This window comes from Oncorhynchus nerka, linkage group LG11 (assembly GCF_034236695.1).
Source record: "Oncorhynchus nerka isolate Pitt River linkage group LG11, Oner_Uvic_2.0, whole genome shotgun sequence".
Taxonomy (NCBI): Eukaryota; Metazoa; Chordata; class Actinopteri; order Salmoniformes; family Salmonidae; genus Oncorhynchus; species Oncorhynchus nerka.
This window is the reverse complement of record NC_088406.1, coordinates 58,483,811-58,499,575: the sequence shown is the minus strand read 5'-3', so window position 1 is coordinate 58,499,575 and position 15,765 is coordinate 58,483,811. Positions and strand designations below refer to the sequence as shown.

Here is a 15,765-nt window from a genome sequence, read left to right as displayed (position 1 = left end):
TTTCGCTGCCCTGATATCAAGAAGCTGTTTTTTCGGTCATAAGACATGGTGGCAGAAACATTTTGTACAAAATAAGTTACAAATAAACGTGAATAAACATACACAATAACACAATTGTTTACGAGATCGTAAAATCGGCGGCCATCTCCTTCGGTAACATTATTTTCCTGTCCTGCTAAGCATTCAAAAGGTAACGAGTATTATTGGGTGTCAGAGATTTGTATAGAGTAAAAAGTACATTATTTTCAATAGGAATGTGGTGAAGTAAAAGTCAAAGTTTTCAAAAATATAAATAGTAAAGTACAGATACCCTCCAAAATGCCCCCCAAAATGTTAAGTAGTACTTTAAAGTATTTTTACTTGAGTACTTTACACCACTGATAGCAACGTGTGCTCTACCTAGCCTCCTCACAGGGTAACTCACAACTCAATTCACATGTTCTCTCAACCAATCGAATCAAATTCCCTCCCTCCTGTAAGAATTACATCACTCAAGATTTACTGAAACACAGGTCCTACTATTTACCCCATATTACCACAGATAACTACAAACAACCCCTTACAAGAAACTACCCAAAACAGCTTCCACAAAACTATGCAAAAACAAAAACTCAGCTTGGAGTAGCTGTTTGGGGTAGTCTGGCATTTTTGGGATGTTTGAGGTAGTCTGGGGTGTCTGTTTGCTTTAGTTTCTAGTATTTTGGGGTCGTTTCTGGTATTGAAGATGTTTGCAGTAACTGTTTTGGGTAGTTTCTAATATATAGGGGTTGTTTTGGGGTAGTTTGTAGTACAACTGTTAGGGAATTTTTGGGTGATTTTGGTTATGGGAAAATTAAAAGTGTTATTTGCGCATGCATTTCTTACATATTACACTTGTACTGTGCCACAATATGAAAGAAAGAGCTCCCTTAATAAAACATTTTTAAAAAAGAGCTTCGTTAGCAACAGTACTATCATATAAAGTGCTGCCCTTAACTGTAATTAAGTAGCAGTGGCTTTGTTGCTATTTAACTTTGAGACTTCTTTTTGGCAACACTTAATCAAACACATCTAGGATTTAGTTCTTAAATGGAAATGCCAGCAATCCAAATCCGCTCAGCCGAGTGATATGTTTGTATGGAGGAGTGGAAAAAAACTCCCTTTGTATAAATCATAGCTTGGAAAACCGCCTTGGATGTGAATGCTGTTTCCAGTGTGATATTGCATACCATTCCATTTAGAGTGGTGGCAGTGCTGAAGAAATTGCTGACGCAAGCCAATGCGCCTCCTATTAGGAATAAAGAATGCATTGATCACACAGTAGCTGAATTGCAAACTCAATTTCTTGTGAAACATGTGGCTAAACCAGCTGCACAAGTTAGAACTGTAGTTGCTCGTATTTGGTGTCATTAGCTAATTTAATTGAAACATCAAATATTAACTTGACTGCTTGAGATAGTTAAAGAAATACAGGCAGTTTTCTCTCATCAGAATTGACAATGATGGTGGTGTGTGTGTGTGTTATGTGCGTGTTTGCATGTACATGCATGCATGCTCATGTACGTTGATGCATGCGCATGTGTGCATGTGTCTGTGTGCGTGTTCAAATCATATCACATTGCTTTGCTGCTTTGTGTTTACAGCTGCAAGGAGATATTGTTGACATTGATAATGAATACTTAATACTGTACACGTGATCAATTTCTTAGTGGAAGGTCCCTGTCTTCTTATTTATCATGCTCTCTTGTCTCTTGTCTTGTTCTAAATGTTGCATTTGTCACATCCAGGACCCTGTCTGTGTTTGTAACATACTAGACATGGAGCCAGAAACAGAGGACCAGGAGAGCACTGTCATGGACTCTTGGTCAGTCTCTGAGTACGGCCACTCCTCTGACGACCTTTACATCTCAGAGTCCCGGGATGGATCCTACTATGAAGAAAGGAAGAGTGATACAGAGCTCCCCATAGATCCGCAGCACACCCACATTAGACAGGCCGAGTCCCCCCATTCTGTGGAGTCCCCTGAACCATACACCAAGAAAGCCATGGTGGAACATCAGAGACCACCATCGAACTACAGCCCGGAAGAACGTAGCCTGGTCAGGGGACTGAGCCCCAGTAGAAGCCAGGAGATAGACACCTTATCACAGGGGCCAGGTAGCGTCTACCCTGGGGAATCCTTGAGCTCCGATGCCGAATCCTACCCAAGCACCCCTTCACCGATTCCCCCAAAGTCCCCACAAGCCCCCACCCCGAACCCCAACTTGTGTCAAATGTCAAGGCAACAGTCATCCTCCTCTTCCTCCGTTGGCCGGAGTGAGATGACCCTAACTCTGACCCATGGGCAACCCAGGGGGACGGCAGGAGGCTGGGCTCTGGGACCGGGGCCAGGGGGAATGGGAGTGTTGAGTCTCTGGAGGAAGGAGGGCACAGCGAAGCACCTCCTGCTCATCTATCCTTTGGAATTTCAGCGCAGGGTGCTGAGCAGGCAGAGCAGTGGAACTCTGCGTCTGAGAGAGATCTCCCCAGTCCCAGCAGACACAGGGTGAGGCGCGCACGTAAGTAGCCACCCCCACCCCCTCATTCATTTACTGTAGATCGTGTACCAATGTAAGTCTGTGCAACTCAAAACTATGTGGTAACTTTCTCTGTGTCGCATTCGGCTTATAATGAAATAAAACAATGTTAGAAATGTTATTTTAATGCAATAATTTGAAAAGAAAAGGCATGTCAAAATGTAACTGGCTTGCTGTCACTTAAATCATGTTCTTTGTCATGTCAATGAACTGCTGTTATTGCTGCTACAAAGTACAGTGACGTTTATAAAGCAAAATAGATAATGATGCAATGTTTGAATTTGGACTAAAGGGCATGACTGCTGGGATGTGTGTTTTATTTGAACTGGGCATATAGGCTGACTCTTCTGTGCATTTAATAGTCTGAGTGGATCATAATAAAATACGACCATGCCTCTGATGAGGCTGGCAGATGTTCATTTGACGGACACCAACATGTGTCATCCTGGCTTGACACCCGATCCCTTTCAAACCGTTAGCTTTGACTGTGTAATGGAAAGTTAGCTCCTCAATTTTCTTGCCTCATAGACCCCCCTAAGTTAGCTCTGAAATGACACTAGTGTTTTTATTGCATCTTGCAATGTGGACCTAAAAATAAAAGGACACAGTTGCAGAGTCGGCAGGTCCAGGTGATACTGAAAGCACATTAAAAGTAGCAGTCCAACGTTGCTGAATGTTTACCCTCTTTGGATTTGCTGTCTGCTTGCTCTATGCACATGGCAATAAACTTTGTTGCAAACACCGTGCAAACAATATATTTATTAAGTAGTCGATTTCGTTTTTTAAATTAAATGTGACGTTTTCAATGGGGCCACAGATGTTTTGATAAATATTATTTAAATGAACACGAAGTGTCATTATGTGTTTATACATTGTTATTCTTTTTTAAAGTCTCAACTATATCAAATGCAATTAATAATTTGCGTTCATTCAGTCTACAACACTGGCAGATGGACAATAACAGAAAAACATGGATAAATCAGGTTGACCGAACATAAACTGGTGCTTCAAGACATTTCGCAATAACTTATTTGAAGTGTTTAAGTTGAGTATTTTAAAATGTCATTTTAGATGGTTTTCTTTAAACCTCAGCTAAATTTAGCCACCACTAGCTAAAAACAATGGGAGTGATGGTGGCATGTGGTGCCTGTTAAAAAAAGCTGGATCACCTTCAAGTAACTTTAAACAAAATAACTTAGCTGATTTAAGTTGATTTGGCCATGAACATTTAAAAAGGCACTGCATTACTTCCATAGATTTGTTGCTTCTGTATAGTATAATACTGAACATCCCTTTTAAGATTTAAAGTGTTAATTTGGCAACAATGTAGGAGTATAGTAGTTAACGTATTATTTTAATGTAAAAATTTGTAGTTGTAATATGGACAGGTTGTGTCTGTTGTCTAATGTTACAAATCCTAGTATGCAAATTGGATGTATTTATCAGCAAAAATACATATATTATCATCCTCTAGTGAGCACTATAAAAACTTTATAGCTCTAGGATAAAATAAAATAAATTCAAAATGTCAACTGACTAAAATCTAACTTAAAAAGTATCATATTTCTATTATTTGTATTCGTTTGCTACTTATAATATAACTATTTAAAAGTATTACTCGACTGCACAGGGTCTTTATATAAGCTACAGGTAATTGGCTAGGTAACTATAATGGGTTTAGCTAAAACTGTGCAGTCAGTTTATATGACATCCATCACGTCAATAGATGACAGTGTTCCGTAGACCTTAGGGTGGAAGCTTCAAGTAAAGGGAAGTGTTTGCTATAATACAATATGATAGGAAAGACATTTGTCAGGAGAATCATCGTGACAGGATAATAAATAGAAATATCAAATCTCTAGCTCTCTATTTGTTCCTTTATTTTGGAGATGTCTAAATGTTATGAAGAGAAAGGTTACTCTAAAATATTGGCCATTAATGTTTGAATGATTTGTAATACATTATGAAATAATAGAGCTTGTTGTTTCCAAAATTGTCTGCCTCCAAGACTTCTATTTATAATGTAGTAAACTAAGGTACTGTACGTGATAAATTCCTTTCCTCATGAATCATGTCATGATATTAGCACTGTACATTCATAAACACTAACTATTTTGCAGAAGGGCAAAGGATTAGATGTGAACCATACTAATTCAATTATATTCCAGACTAAGAAAGGCTAGATTTACCATAGGTGCTGAGATCAATAAGTCACAAGCAACTAAGTTGAACAATGTCAAAAGATTAACTACTTGACATTGTATAGTATTAATCAGATATTTCTATTCAATATCCATTATATTCTACAGCTATCACCATGCACAATGCATTCGGAAAGTATTCAGACCCCTTCACTTTGTTACAGCCTTATTCTAAAATGTATTCAATTGATGTTTTTCCTCGTCAATCTTCACACAATACCCCATAAGTTTTGCAAATGTATAACAGAAAAAACAGAAATAACTTATTTACATAAGTATTCAGACCGTTTGCTGTTTCCATTGATCATCCTTGAGATGTTTCTACAACTTGATTGGAGTCCACATGTGGTAAATCAAATTGATTGGACATAACTTGGAAAGGCACACACCTGTCTATGTAAGGTCCCACATTTGACAGTGCATGTCAGAGCAAAAACCAAGCCATGAGTTCGAAGGAACTGTCTGTAGAGTTCCGAGACAGGATTGTGTTGGAGGATTGGATCGGGGGAAGGGTATAAAATAATGTCTGCAGCATTGAAGGTCCCCAAGAAAACAGTGACCTCCATCATTCTTAAGTGAAAGAAGTTTGTAACCACCAAGACTCTTCCTAGAGCTGGCCGCCCAGACAAACTGAGAAGGGCCTTGGTCAGGCAGGTGACTAAGAACCCAATGGTCACTCTGACAGAGCTCCTCTGTGGAGATGGGAGAACCTTCCTGAAGGTCCACCATCTCTGCAGCACATCACCAATCAGGCCTTTCAAAAGCAAGGCACATGATAGCCTGCTTGAAGTTTGTCACCTAAAGGACTCTCAGGCCATGAGAAACAAGATTCAAGATTGAACTCTTGGCCAAGCGTCACATCTGGAGAAAACCAGGCACCGCTCATCACCTGGCCAATACCATCCCTACGGTGAAGAATGGTGGTGGCAGCATCATGCTGTGGGGATGTTTTTCAGTGGCAGGGACTGAGAGACTGGTGAGGATTGAGGGAAAGATGAGGGATTGAGGGAAAGTACAGAGAGATCCTTGATGAAAACTCCAGGGCGCTCAAGGCCTCAGGCTGGGGCGAAGGTTCACCTTCCAACAGGACAATGACCTTAAGCACACAACCAAAACAACGCAGGAGTGGCTTCAGGGCAAGTTTCTGAATGTTCTTGTGTGGCCCAGCCATAGCACGGACTTGAATCCAACATCTCTGGAGAGACCTGATAAAAGATGTGCCAAGATGTGACGTTTCCGTCGCCCGCCTGAAAGAGCTTGAGAGAATCTGCAGAGAAGAAATTGAGAAACTCTCCAAATACAGGTGTGCCAAGCTTGTAGTATCATAGCCAAGAAGACTCGAGGCTGCCAAAGATGCTTCAACAAAGTGTTGCGTAAAGGGTCTGAATACTTATGTAAATCTTATATTTCAGTTTTTTTTTTTATACATTTGCGAAAAAAATCTAAAAACCTGTTTTTGCTTTGTCATTATGGGGTACTGTGTGTAAATTGATGAGGAGATAAAAATGATGTATTGCCTTTTAGAATAAGGCTGTTACGTAACAAAATGTGGAAAAAGTGAAGGGCTCTGAATACTTTCAGAATGCACTTTAACTTAAATGGCAATTGAGAAAGCTACACCCTAAAATGAATCGGTTGATGACATTCTCAAGACACAGATCATTTGAAATGGGTAGACAGTTCTCTTGTAATGTACTGTATGTGGGCTACTTTTATGTGATACCTCCTCACATTACATGTGCATCATTCTGAGGTAGCAAACAATTTATGTAATTACATTCTCTTTTTATCTCTGTCCTCTCTCCTCATCTCTCCCTCACAGGGCCCAGGCAGAGTGAGAGCCAGTCAGACAGGCAGGTGAAGGAAGCCAAGTCTAAATGTAAACGCATTGCTTTGCTGTTGACCGACGCACCAAATTCCAGAAACAGAGGGGTGTTAATGTTCAAGAAGCGTCGGCAAAGGGTTAAGAAGTATACACTTGTCAGCTACGGGACAGGTCAGCACCAGTTTGACGACCAAAGCGGCAAAGACGAAGAAAGTGAATACGGCAAAACGGTCAGGTTTACTTTGGCCACGAATGATTATTCAGAACTTGATGAAGACTACACAGTGAATGTACGAGACCGAGACGTCAATTTAAACTGGGAGAACCTTGGAATAGCCAACATATTTCACCACCTGGAAGAGATGGAGCAACTGCCAGAGACAAAAGGCAAAGGCGTGGCAATGTTTGTGCAGCGCCGCCAGAGGATGGATGAGATTGCCCTAGAGCACGAGGAAATGAGGCGCAAAGGCTTACCCGTCAAAGGTATCGTAGAGCTTGAAGACACAGAAATGTACAAGTCTTACAAAACAGATGAAACTTATGTGCAATCCAATCAAATCCAATACAGTGAAAGGCATGCTGATCAGATCTACATGGATGGTCATGGCAATCAACATCTGCAGTACAAAGAAAACCAACAGGAGATGCAACAATATGCTCACATGATGAACAGTATGCCCAACCTCCTAGCTAGTGCCATACCAAAGCCTCTTGTGCCCAACAGAACAGCTAAGCCCTTCTTGGGATCCCAAAACAGAGTGCCTCTCCCATTTTCTCCTCTTAGTGGTGTCACTAGCCCAGTGAAGCGTCATGAACTCAAATTCAAGGTATCAGTCCCTATACACACAGTTCCACAGGTCTGGTCCCCAACTGGGGACTTCATAGCTTCGCGTGACGAACGCATATCTGTACCAGCGATAAAGACGGGCATCCTACCAGACTCAAAAAGAAGAGGTGCTAATAGAGCGGCCTCTGTTCAACCCTCCAACGCCTATATTCAAAACAGAGGGGAAAGAAGATCATATATTGAGTCAGGCGAAGAGGAAGACTACTTTAGTCTTGGTGCTGAGGCATGCAACTTTATGCAACCCCGAACAGTCAAGCACAAGAATCCCCCACCTGTTGCCCCAAAGCCTAGCATTAACCCAGTCTGTCCACCATGGTTGAAGGAGAGTCCCTCGAATGTGCTACTTCACCTGGCAAGGAGTCCAATCCCGGCATCTTTCCCAAATCCAGTGGGGTCTTCTCCTCAGCAATACTTCAAACAACAAGACTGGCTTTCGCCTCAGCAAACGGCGAACCCCCGGGAACCACCCCAAACTCAGTCACGACCACAGCCACCCATGAACACTGGGGCACCAGCCAACTCAACGTCACCCTCTCAACTTCATCCAACCATGAATAGCTGGCGTCCACAGCCACCGCGGTCCCCAGTGAGTATTCAGGCCCCGAACCCAACTCACACGGCACCTCGCCAACCCACAGTCTCAAAGAATAAGTCCCCAAATCCTTCGGTGGCATCTTGCCCACCCCAACGAGGGAGCTCTTACAGCCACGCAGCCAAGGCACCACCTACTTCTTCAATGGGTCACATCTCTGAGGGCCATGTTAGTCCAGCCATAAATGGTCCAACTCTGAGGGGAAGAGGTGCCGAACTCTTTGCCAAGAGGCAGACCCGTATGGAGAAGTTTGTGGTGGATGCCGAAACAGTTCAGGCCAACAAAGCAAAGTGTCCTTCCCCCACCGCCTCCCTTCCAGGTGCTTGGAGATACTCTTCCAACATCCGAGCTCCACCTCCTTTGTCATACAATCCCCTTCATGCTCCTTTCTACCCCCCAGCAGCAGCTAAACAGCCCTATTCAACAAGTCCAAAAATCAAACCAAAGACCACTGTGAAAACCAAACCACAACCCTCCAAGCACCTGGATGCCCTAGATGTCATGAAACATCAGCCCTATCAGCTGGAGTCATCACTCTTTAGATATAACGTAGGTACTGAGGCTGAAGGCCTTAGCCCTAGCCTCAAAACGGCCCCCATCCCAACCCCTGAGTCAAACCCAACCTTGAGCCCTAAACCTGCCCCTGTTGTCAGCCCTAGACCTGCCTTTACCATTTCTCCTTACTCTTACCCTGGCCATGACCTTCCCCCAGCAAAACAACAAAGCAAGCCCATAGCTCCTGCTAAGTCTACTAGATCGGTGAGTGTCCTATACCCTTTTGACTGTCAACCTACACAGTCAAGTGAACCACTCCCAGTTAGCAAGCAACTGGATTGGAAGCATAATGCTTCACCTGCTGTGCATGATAGCGCCAACAAAGCTCCCCAAGCTCCAAGCACCCACTGCCCTATACCCACAAGCACTCCCTGTCAGCTATCTCTCAGTGTCAACTCAGAATCTTTGTCTTCTATACCCTTTGATGCTGATGTCCTCTCTAGAGGTACCATTCAAATGGCTCCTCGGCCTACATTTTCTGCCAAAAAACAAGCGGTAGCAACCAAACAGTGGAGGCATGTCGTTCTCCAACACTAGTTCCAACCCACTGCCCCATTTTGATGTTGCAGAAAATGCAGAGATTATACACTATTTCTTACCTTTTCTAAAGAACCAATTATTTAAAAATATATATATAATTAGACGTGTCCTGCCAAGTATTTTTTTTATAGGTGTCAAAATGTCACCCTATATCTTCTTACTTTCTGCTGTACATAGTATGCAAACCTAGCACAAAACGTTTTAAATGACAACTTAGAACAACAAAACTAAACAATGAATTCAATCTTTAAAGAATGTGCAATATGCATGACAGGTCAACAAGGGAAAACAATGCTTTACCAAAATGTTAAAAGAAATAGTAGAACATTTACATTTAGATGAAATTAACATAAGAAAACAAATGCCTCTGTCTCACTGAAGTCATTTTCCAGACCAACTATCTGGCTCATACCAGTGATTTTATACAGACAGAATATTTCAATAGATATCACTTCATATGGTTGTTATCATTAATTGGCCACCCCTCCTCGATCTACCTCCTTTGCTTGAGTTAACGCCCCACTTCAACTTGATAATGCTGTCTGTTTGCCTTATAGCTTGTAAAACAATGAAATTAGAGGCTATTGTAGCTGTACGTGAGTGTTTCTCAGCTGATTGAAAAACTATTGAGAATGAGAGACTATTGTAGGTGTTGTTAATGAAGATGTGAATGAAGCTAATGTTAGCTTCTGCTAATACCAATGAAGGTAATGTTTGCCAATGAAGCTAGTTAGCTAATTTTGCTAGCTATTGATACACAGTTTAGCAAGTCAATCCGTTAGGTAGCTGTTATGTTGTTTTCTGCAGCGCTAGGTCATTCATGAGGATACAGATACTAGCAGGGGAAAGTGATATACACATTGGGCCTAAGAGGCAGAATTCAACAAAAAAGTCCCCTCCTTGGCTGAACTAGGGATACATCGTGTTGAGTAATTTCAGGAAAATGAGATCAGTTGTGTGTGCAGCTGAAAAGAGGAAACATTTCTAGTTTGTCTATGGTGCCTTGCCTCGCCTTTTTTTGTTGTAAATTAATTTATATTTAGGGTAGCCTGTATTCACCAGTGGTCTCATGACCACATGCAACATTACCATTATTGGAACAGTAATGTTCATACCCATAGGAAATGTAAAACAGTGTAGGTAGGTTGGATGCTAGTCAAAATCATGTTTGCAATGTATGCAATATGATAACAATGAGAGTGCATAGCATAAAAACAGGGGGGTTTGTCCATACTTTTATGATGACGATGATTGGAAGAGATATAATAATAGAAGAATAATAATAGGCACTATATTTGGATGCAGACCTCTTAAAATTCCTTCAGTCTCATTCCAAACTATATTTAATAGTGTGATACAGCTCAACGCTTTTGCTAATTGTGTTTTTAAAGTCCCCTCTACATCTTTGTGTTGTTGACAATGTGGAATTTTGTATTTTATTGTCAATTATGGCCAGTTACTTCATTTTAACACTTCATCAAACATGATTTATTTTCAGGTTAAACGCAATTGATATATATATATATATATTACAAATAATCCTTCTTTAATTTCCACCCAGATTGCTGACTTTACCTTTCCTGTCCTTTGTTACATTTATTTTTCCTCTTTTATGTGTTCCACTGTATATTGCACTTCTTGTACTCGGCACAATCTTGCTATTAAATATCTCCCTTTAACTTTCCCTGTGTATGTTTTCATATTTCATTACTACTGCATGGACTCTTGCAACGTTTTCTTTTATGAATGCATCACGCTTTACTTATTGTACCACACTCTTTATTAATTTGTAATACCTCTTCTATTTTAATGTTGCTTATGTATTCATTAATGTTGCCAATTCTTAGTACCTTAAGCAATATCTGGTTAAAAACAGTAATGATACAACAATGATTGCCTCACCATGCATCATGCAGGTTAGATCACATCTTCTACTTTACAGCAAATTAAACTATATTTGAGTCCTTTCCACCTGTATAAGACGCTTTGGTAAGTTTAAGTTATCAATAAACCACAAGGCAATGTGTTACGTCCTCTAAACAGGTCTTTGTTGAAACCCAATGTTTGCATGGAGACCTGCTATGAGCAAAGGGCTCATCTGTTTCCAAATATAGCTCAGAATCACCATCTTTAAAACCTGCTATCCCTTTCGAAAAGTTAGCTCTGCTAAGCAGAGACCCGATAGGATCAACCCATGCCAAAGGTAAGTGCTGAAAACTAACTCTCTTCCCATCCATTGGTCTTAATTGGCCATGGGGACTCATGTATTTTAGGGAGAAACGACCCCATTACGTCACCCAGATATGTTTGGAACATGAACACTGAACAAAATGTGCAGTAATGTTGCATCATTAGGTTTGAGGGCCGTTCACTACTGTGATTATTTATAGGTGTTAATCTCCAGGCAACAATGACACTGTATGAGAGAGTGATATGACTTCTATGTTGTGAAAAAATAGCAATAATTATGGGGAAATGTAATGGATGGTGATGAAAACACAGTTGAGTAGAATTGGCCTGTGTCCATTCTGAAGAGTTTGAAAGGGGATAGCCTGCCCTTTCACGGGAGGCAATGCTCCCTGACACTGTGTGTGTTTCTGTGTGTGTTTTATTGGACCGCAAAATGAATCACCTTACTCCAGTGCACAGGATGAGAATCTTCTCCCCTTCTCGGCTCAATCCAGGCCAAACCAGGTTGTGGAGAACTACTGTTTTTCTGTGTATTCTACCCCAAATTCTTTGTTGGGAACAGAGGGTTACAATGTCATGAACACATTTATTTAATGCCTCATAAATACATGTGCATTACAGTACATTTGGTATTTTATATTTTGACCCTGAGCCCCAGTGTGTACAGTATGCTTAATATTACCAGAATCACATCAATCCAGTACAATGTCCTTTTCTTCCAGGGACTTGGCAGAAGCTACTCTCTGTCCCTACCCAGACGGATGTGCTCCATGTCCTACATGCCCTCGCAGTCATCTATGTCCCCTGTGACCACCCCTGTGTTCCATCCATCTCTCGGGAGGCAGACCTCCTGGCAGGAAAAAGCTGCCCTCAAGCCCCCCAGCCCTTGGGAGGCTGCCTCCCGGAGCCCTCTGGGCCTGGTGGACGATGCCTTCCGATTCCAGAACTTCCCTCAGTCCATCGCCACTAACGTCAACTCCGCCGCCAACCGACGATCTCTTCCGGAACCTCCGGACGAATGGAAGCGCAAGGTGTCATTGGACGCCCCCAGTGTCAGTGGTGGATACTATCATGCTCCACCCCCAGCCATGCATACTAGGTCTATGAGCATGACCTCTGCCCCTGTCTATGGGCCTCCCTTCAGACAGGCCCAGCCTCTGTGGTCAGCGGTGAGTGCTAGCGCTGGACATATGGGTCGAGGCCCGGGCCACCCGAGTCAGTCCCTCTACGCTACCTTGCCACGCACAGCTATGAGAAGGTAATCTCCTCAGCTAGAATTCAAACATATAAACAGTGCACTTGTAAGAACAAACGTAGAAAATATAATTGGATTTACAGATGTAAACAATAGGGCCAGCATATTATAATTAACAATTTGATCAAGGTAGTGTTTATTTTAAAAGACAAATGTTTGGAATCAATGAGGAAATACTGACCCAGATAGTGATAACGGTCTACAGCAGCATGATAAGGTGAATTACACGTTTGAAGATGGATTCTGCAGGGAAACGGCGCCACTGTTTGCCCCACCACCATTGTTATTGTTTTTGTTTTGAGGTGAGGAGCATTTCACAGCCTGAAAAAAAACATTTGTAGTATTAATTCTGCTGTTCTATCATGCGTGCAATGATGTCAGAGGGGGAAAAAACAGTGTTAGTTGTTTTTAGTAACTTTGTTTCACCATTATGGAGTCTAGCTTTAAAGGTTTTCATTTCTGGGGGAAAAAAAGTACTGATGTTTATGGTCTTTGGTTTAAAATGGATTTTGTTTTTCTATATGTGTGTGCATGTACAGTATTTTGGTTTGAGCATGGATTGTTTGTGCATTTTGTCCTGTGGCCACAGGGGGCAAAGAAGTGGTTTCTCGTTCTCCACTATAATTCTGATCAGTGAAGTGCATTCACACACATCTATAGTATGTACTGCATGTTCCATTGAATGTTCTGTACCTGAAAAGTTTAAATTCTAAACATGTTTTATGAATTTTGATAAATGGATACATGATAGGCCTATTATTTATTTGCATGTGCATAAAAGTAAGAAGTTTGCAAGGTGATGAGTGAGACAATGACAGATGGAAGGGAAAAGAAAGTTAGATGTGTTGAACCTATAACTTGTTTTATTTTCCACATAATATGAAAACGAAATAGAAACATGGATTGAGTATTGTTATGTGATGTAAGCGGTAACATCTAAAATATCAATACAGTAGAGCGGATTTCAAATGTACTGCTAGGGTTCCTTGATGGTTTGTGTAATATGTGCGATAGCATGTGTAGCAGGTTAGATAGTAAGTACCAAGTGCACATACGGATGAAAACAACCAATATTCAAGTTCACTTTCTGTTACTATGAAAATTAAGGACATTTGCAAATGTCTTACATTTCTTAAAATAACAAATCAAATGTCAGATTTCATTGCTGAAATATAGAACATTAACAATGTTTTTGTTCATACCATTGTCAGTTTGCAAAACATAGGCACACGCTATATTATAGACCACGTCATTGAATACAGGTTGATGTTTCTGCGATTGGTTTGGCACTTCCGTGAAAGGCATACGAAATGTGCCACACTTGTGAATGTGTTGAAGATATTGTCACTTTTATCACTTGATCGTGTTGTTCATTTGTTGCAGCACTGAAGATAAATATTTTACTCTTCCAATAAAAGATTGTTGAGTTCACCGTGCCTCTGATGTTTTATTTCATTAACATGTATGTAAGATATGTAGGATTTGTCAAATGTTTTTTACACTTTGGAAATTGTTGGTTTACCTATTCAAAATGTGTGGTATGCTGAATTCGTTGAGAAACAAACAATTGCTGAATACCAATAAAACACGTAGTAATATATGAGATACATGTATATAAATGGAGTGGAATGTGGAGTTAGGTAAGTAGAGAAAGTACTTTTCTAAAGTTACACTCCACTGCAGCCAGTGTTTGATTTGCTAACATGTCAGGTTATTGCTCCGACATCCGTCACAAAGCATCTCCACAAGTCCATCCAGGGACTAGTAACCAAAGAGATGGTTACATAATCACAGACTGAGCTATTGGGAGACGACTGGTGGGAGACTTTACACAGGAAGTTGAAAAGAGAAAGTTAAAATGTTAAGTATGAGAAAAAAACTAAAAATGAATCTCACTCATCTCATTGCCAAACATTTTTGTCGTTGTGAAGAGAACCACATGACACCCCAACCATTTAAATCTATAGTGAACTAAAAATATAAACACAACATGCAACAATTTCAAAGATTTTTCAGTCACAGCTCATATAAGGAAATGTGTCAATTTAAATAAATTCATTAGGCCCTAATCTATGGATTTCACATGCCTGGGCAGGGGCGCAGCCATGGGTGGGCCTGGGAGGGCATATGCCCAGCCAATCAGAATGAGTTTTGCCCTACAAAAAGCCTTTATTACAACCAGAAATACTCCTCAGCACCCCCCGTCCCCCACTGACAATCCCGCCGGACCTGGAGGTCCTCGGCAGGCGTGGTTACTCGGTTTGCGGTTGTAAGACTGGTTGGACGTGCTGCCAAATTCCCTAAAACGACGTTGTAGGCTGCTTATGGTAGAGAAGTGAACATTCAATTCTCTGGCAAAAGCTCTGGTGGACATTCCTGCAGTCAGCATGCCAATTGCACGATCCCTCAACTTGAGACGTCTGTGGCATGTGTACAAGGTGCATGTGTAATGATTATGCTGTTTAATCATCTTTTTGATATGCCACACCTGTGAAGTGGTTGGATTATCTTGACAAAGGATAAAATGCTCACTAACGGGGATGTAAACAAATTAGTGCACAACATTTTTTATTTTTGTACGTATTGAACATTTCTGGAATCTTTTATTTCAGCTCATGAAACATGGGACCAACACTTTACATGTTGTGTTTATATTTTTGTTCAGTGTACTTTTGTAGTTTCATTTTTATTCGGAATGTTTTAATATTAATATGTAAATGTAAATCTTGGTGGGGGAAACTCCCCACTTTTTTTAGATGCATGCCAGCAAACCCACAACACAACACTAAACAATACATTCATTGCACTATAACGGTGATAAACAGTGCCCACAAACTGTTAGTGCCAACATAAAGCTGTCCCAACAGCAGAGCTTTCTTTTCAACACCTTAGAGTGAATCGTTACCACTGCTACACCTGGCTATCACCGGAGCCTTGTCTGGCAGTGAAACAGTTCAGCCTCATTTACTGACTTTAAAAAAAACATAGCTGATATGGCTGACTTGCTTAAACAAATGTGGTTTCTACTGACAATTGAGATGTAAAAACTATGGCATAAGGAGAAGATGAGTGAATAATAGGCAATCTGTAATTTTAACTAAGACAATGAGCGAGCTAGGATGGACTTAGTCAATAAACTATTTGTTCAGCACTTTTGAAATGTACAGCGACAGAATTCAGAACATGGGCCGTTCTTACAGTATTC

The 15,765-nt window shown here is 41.0% G+C and overlaps 1 protein-coding gene across 1 annotated transcript; it reads left to right on the top strand.

Moving 5' to 3' along the window:
• Positions 1-1,796: 1,796 nt before the first annotated feature.
• On the top strand, positions 1,797-13,991 carry LOC115137523 (synaptopodin-2-like). The gene is made up of 4 exons (XM_065024089.1): positions 1,797-2,136; positions 2,301-2,537; positions 6,579-8,779; positions 12,028-13,991. The coding sequence occupies exons 1-4, from the start codon at positions 1,797-1,799 to the stop codon at positions 12,565-12,567; spliced, it is 3,318 nt and encodes a 1,105-aa protein (XP_064880161.1). The 3' UTR covers positions 12,568-13,991.
• Positions 13,992-15,765: the final 1,774 nt, after the last annotated feature.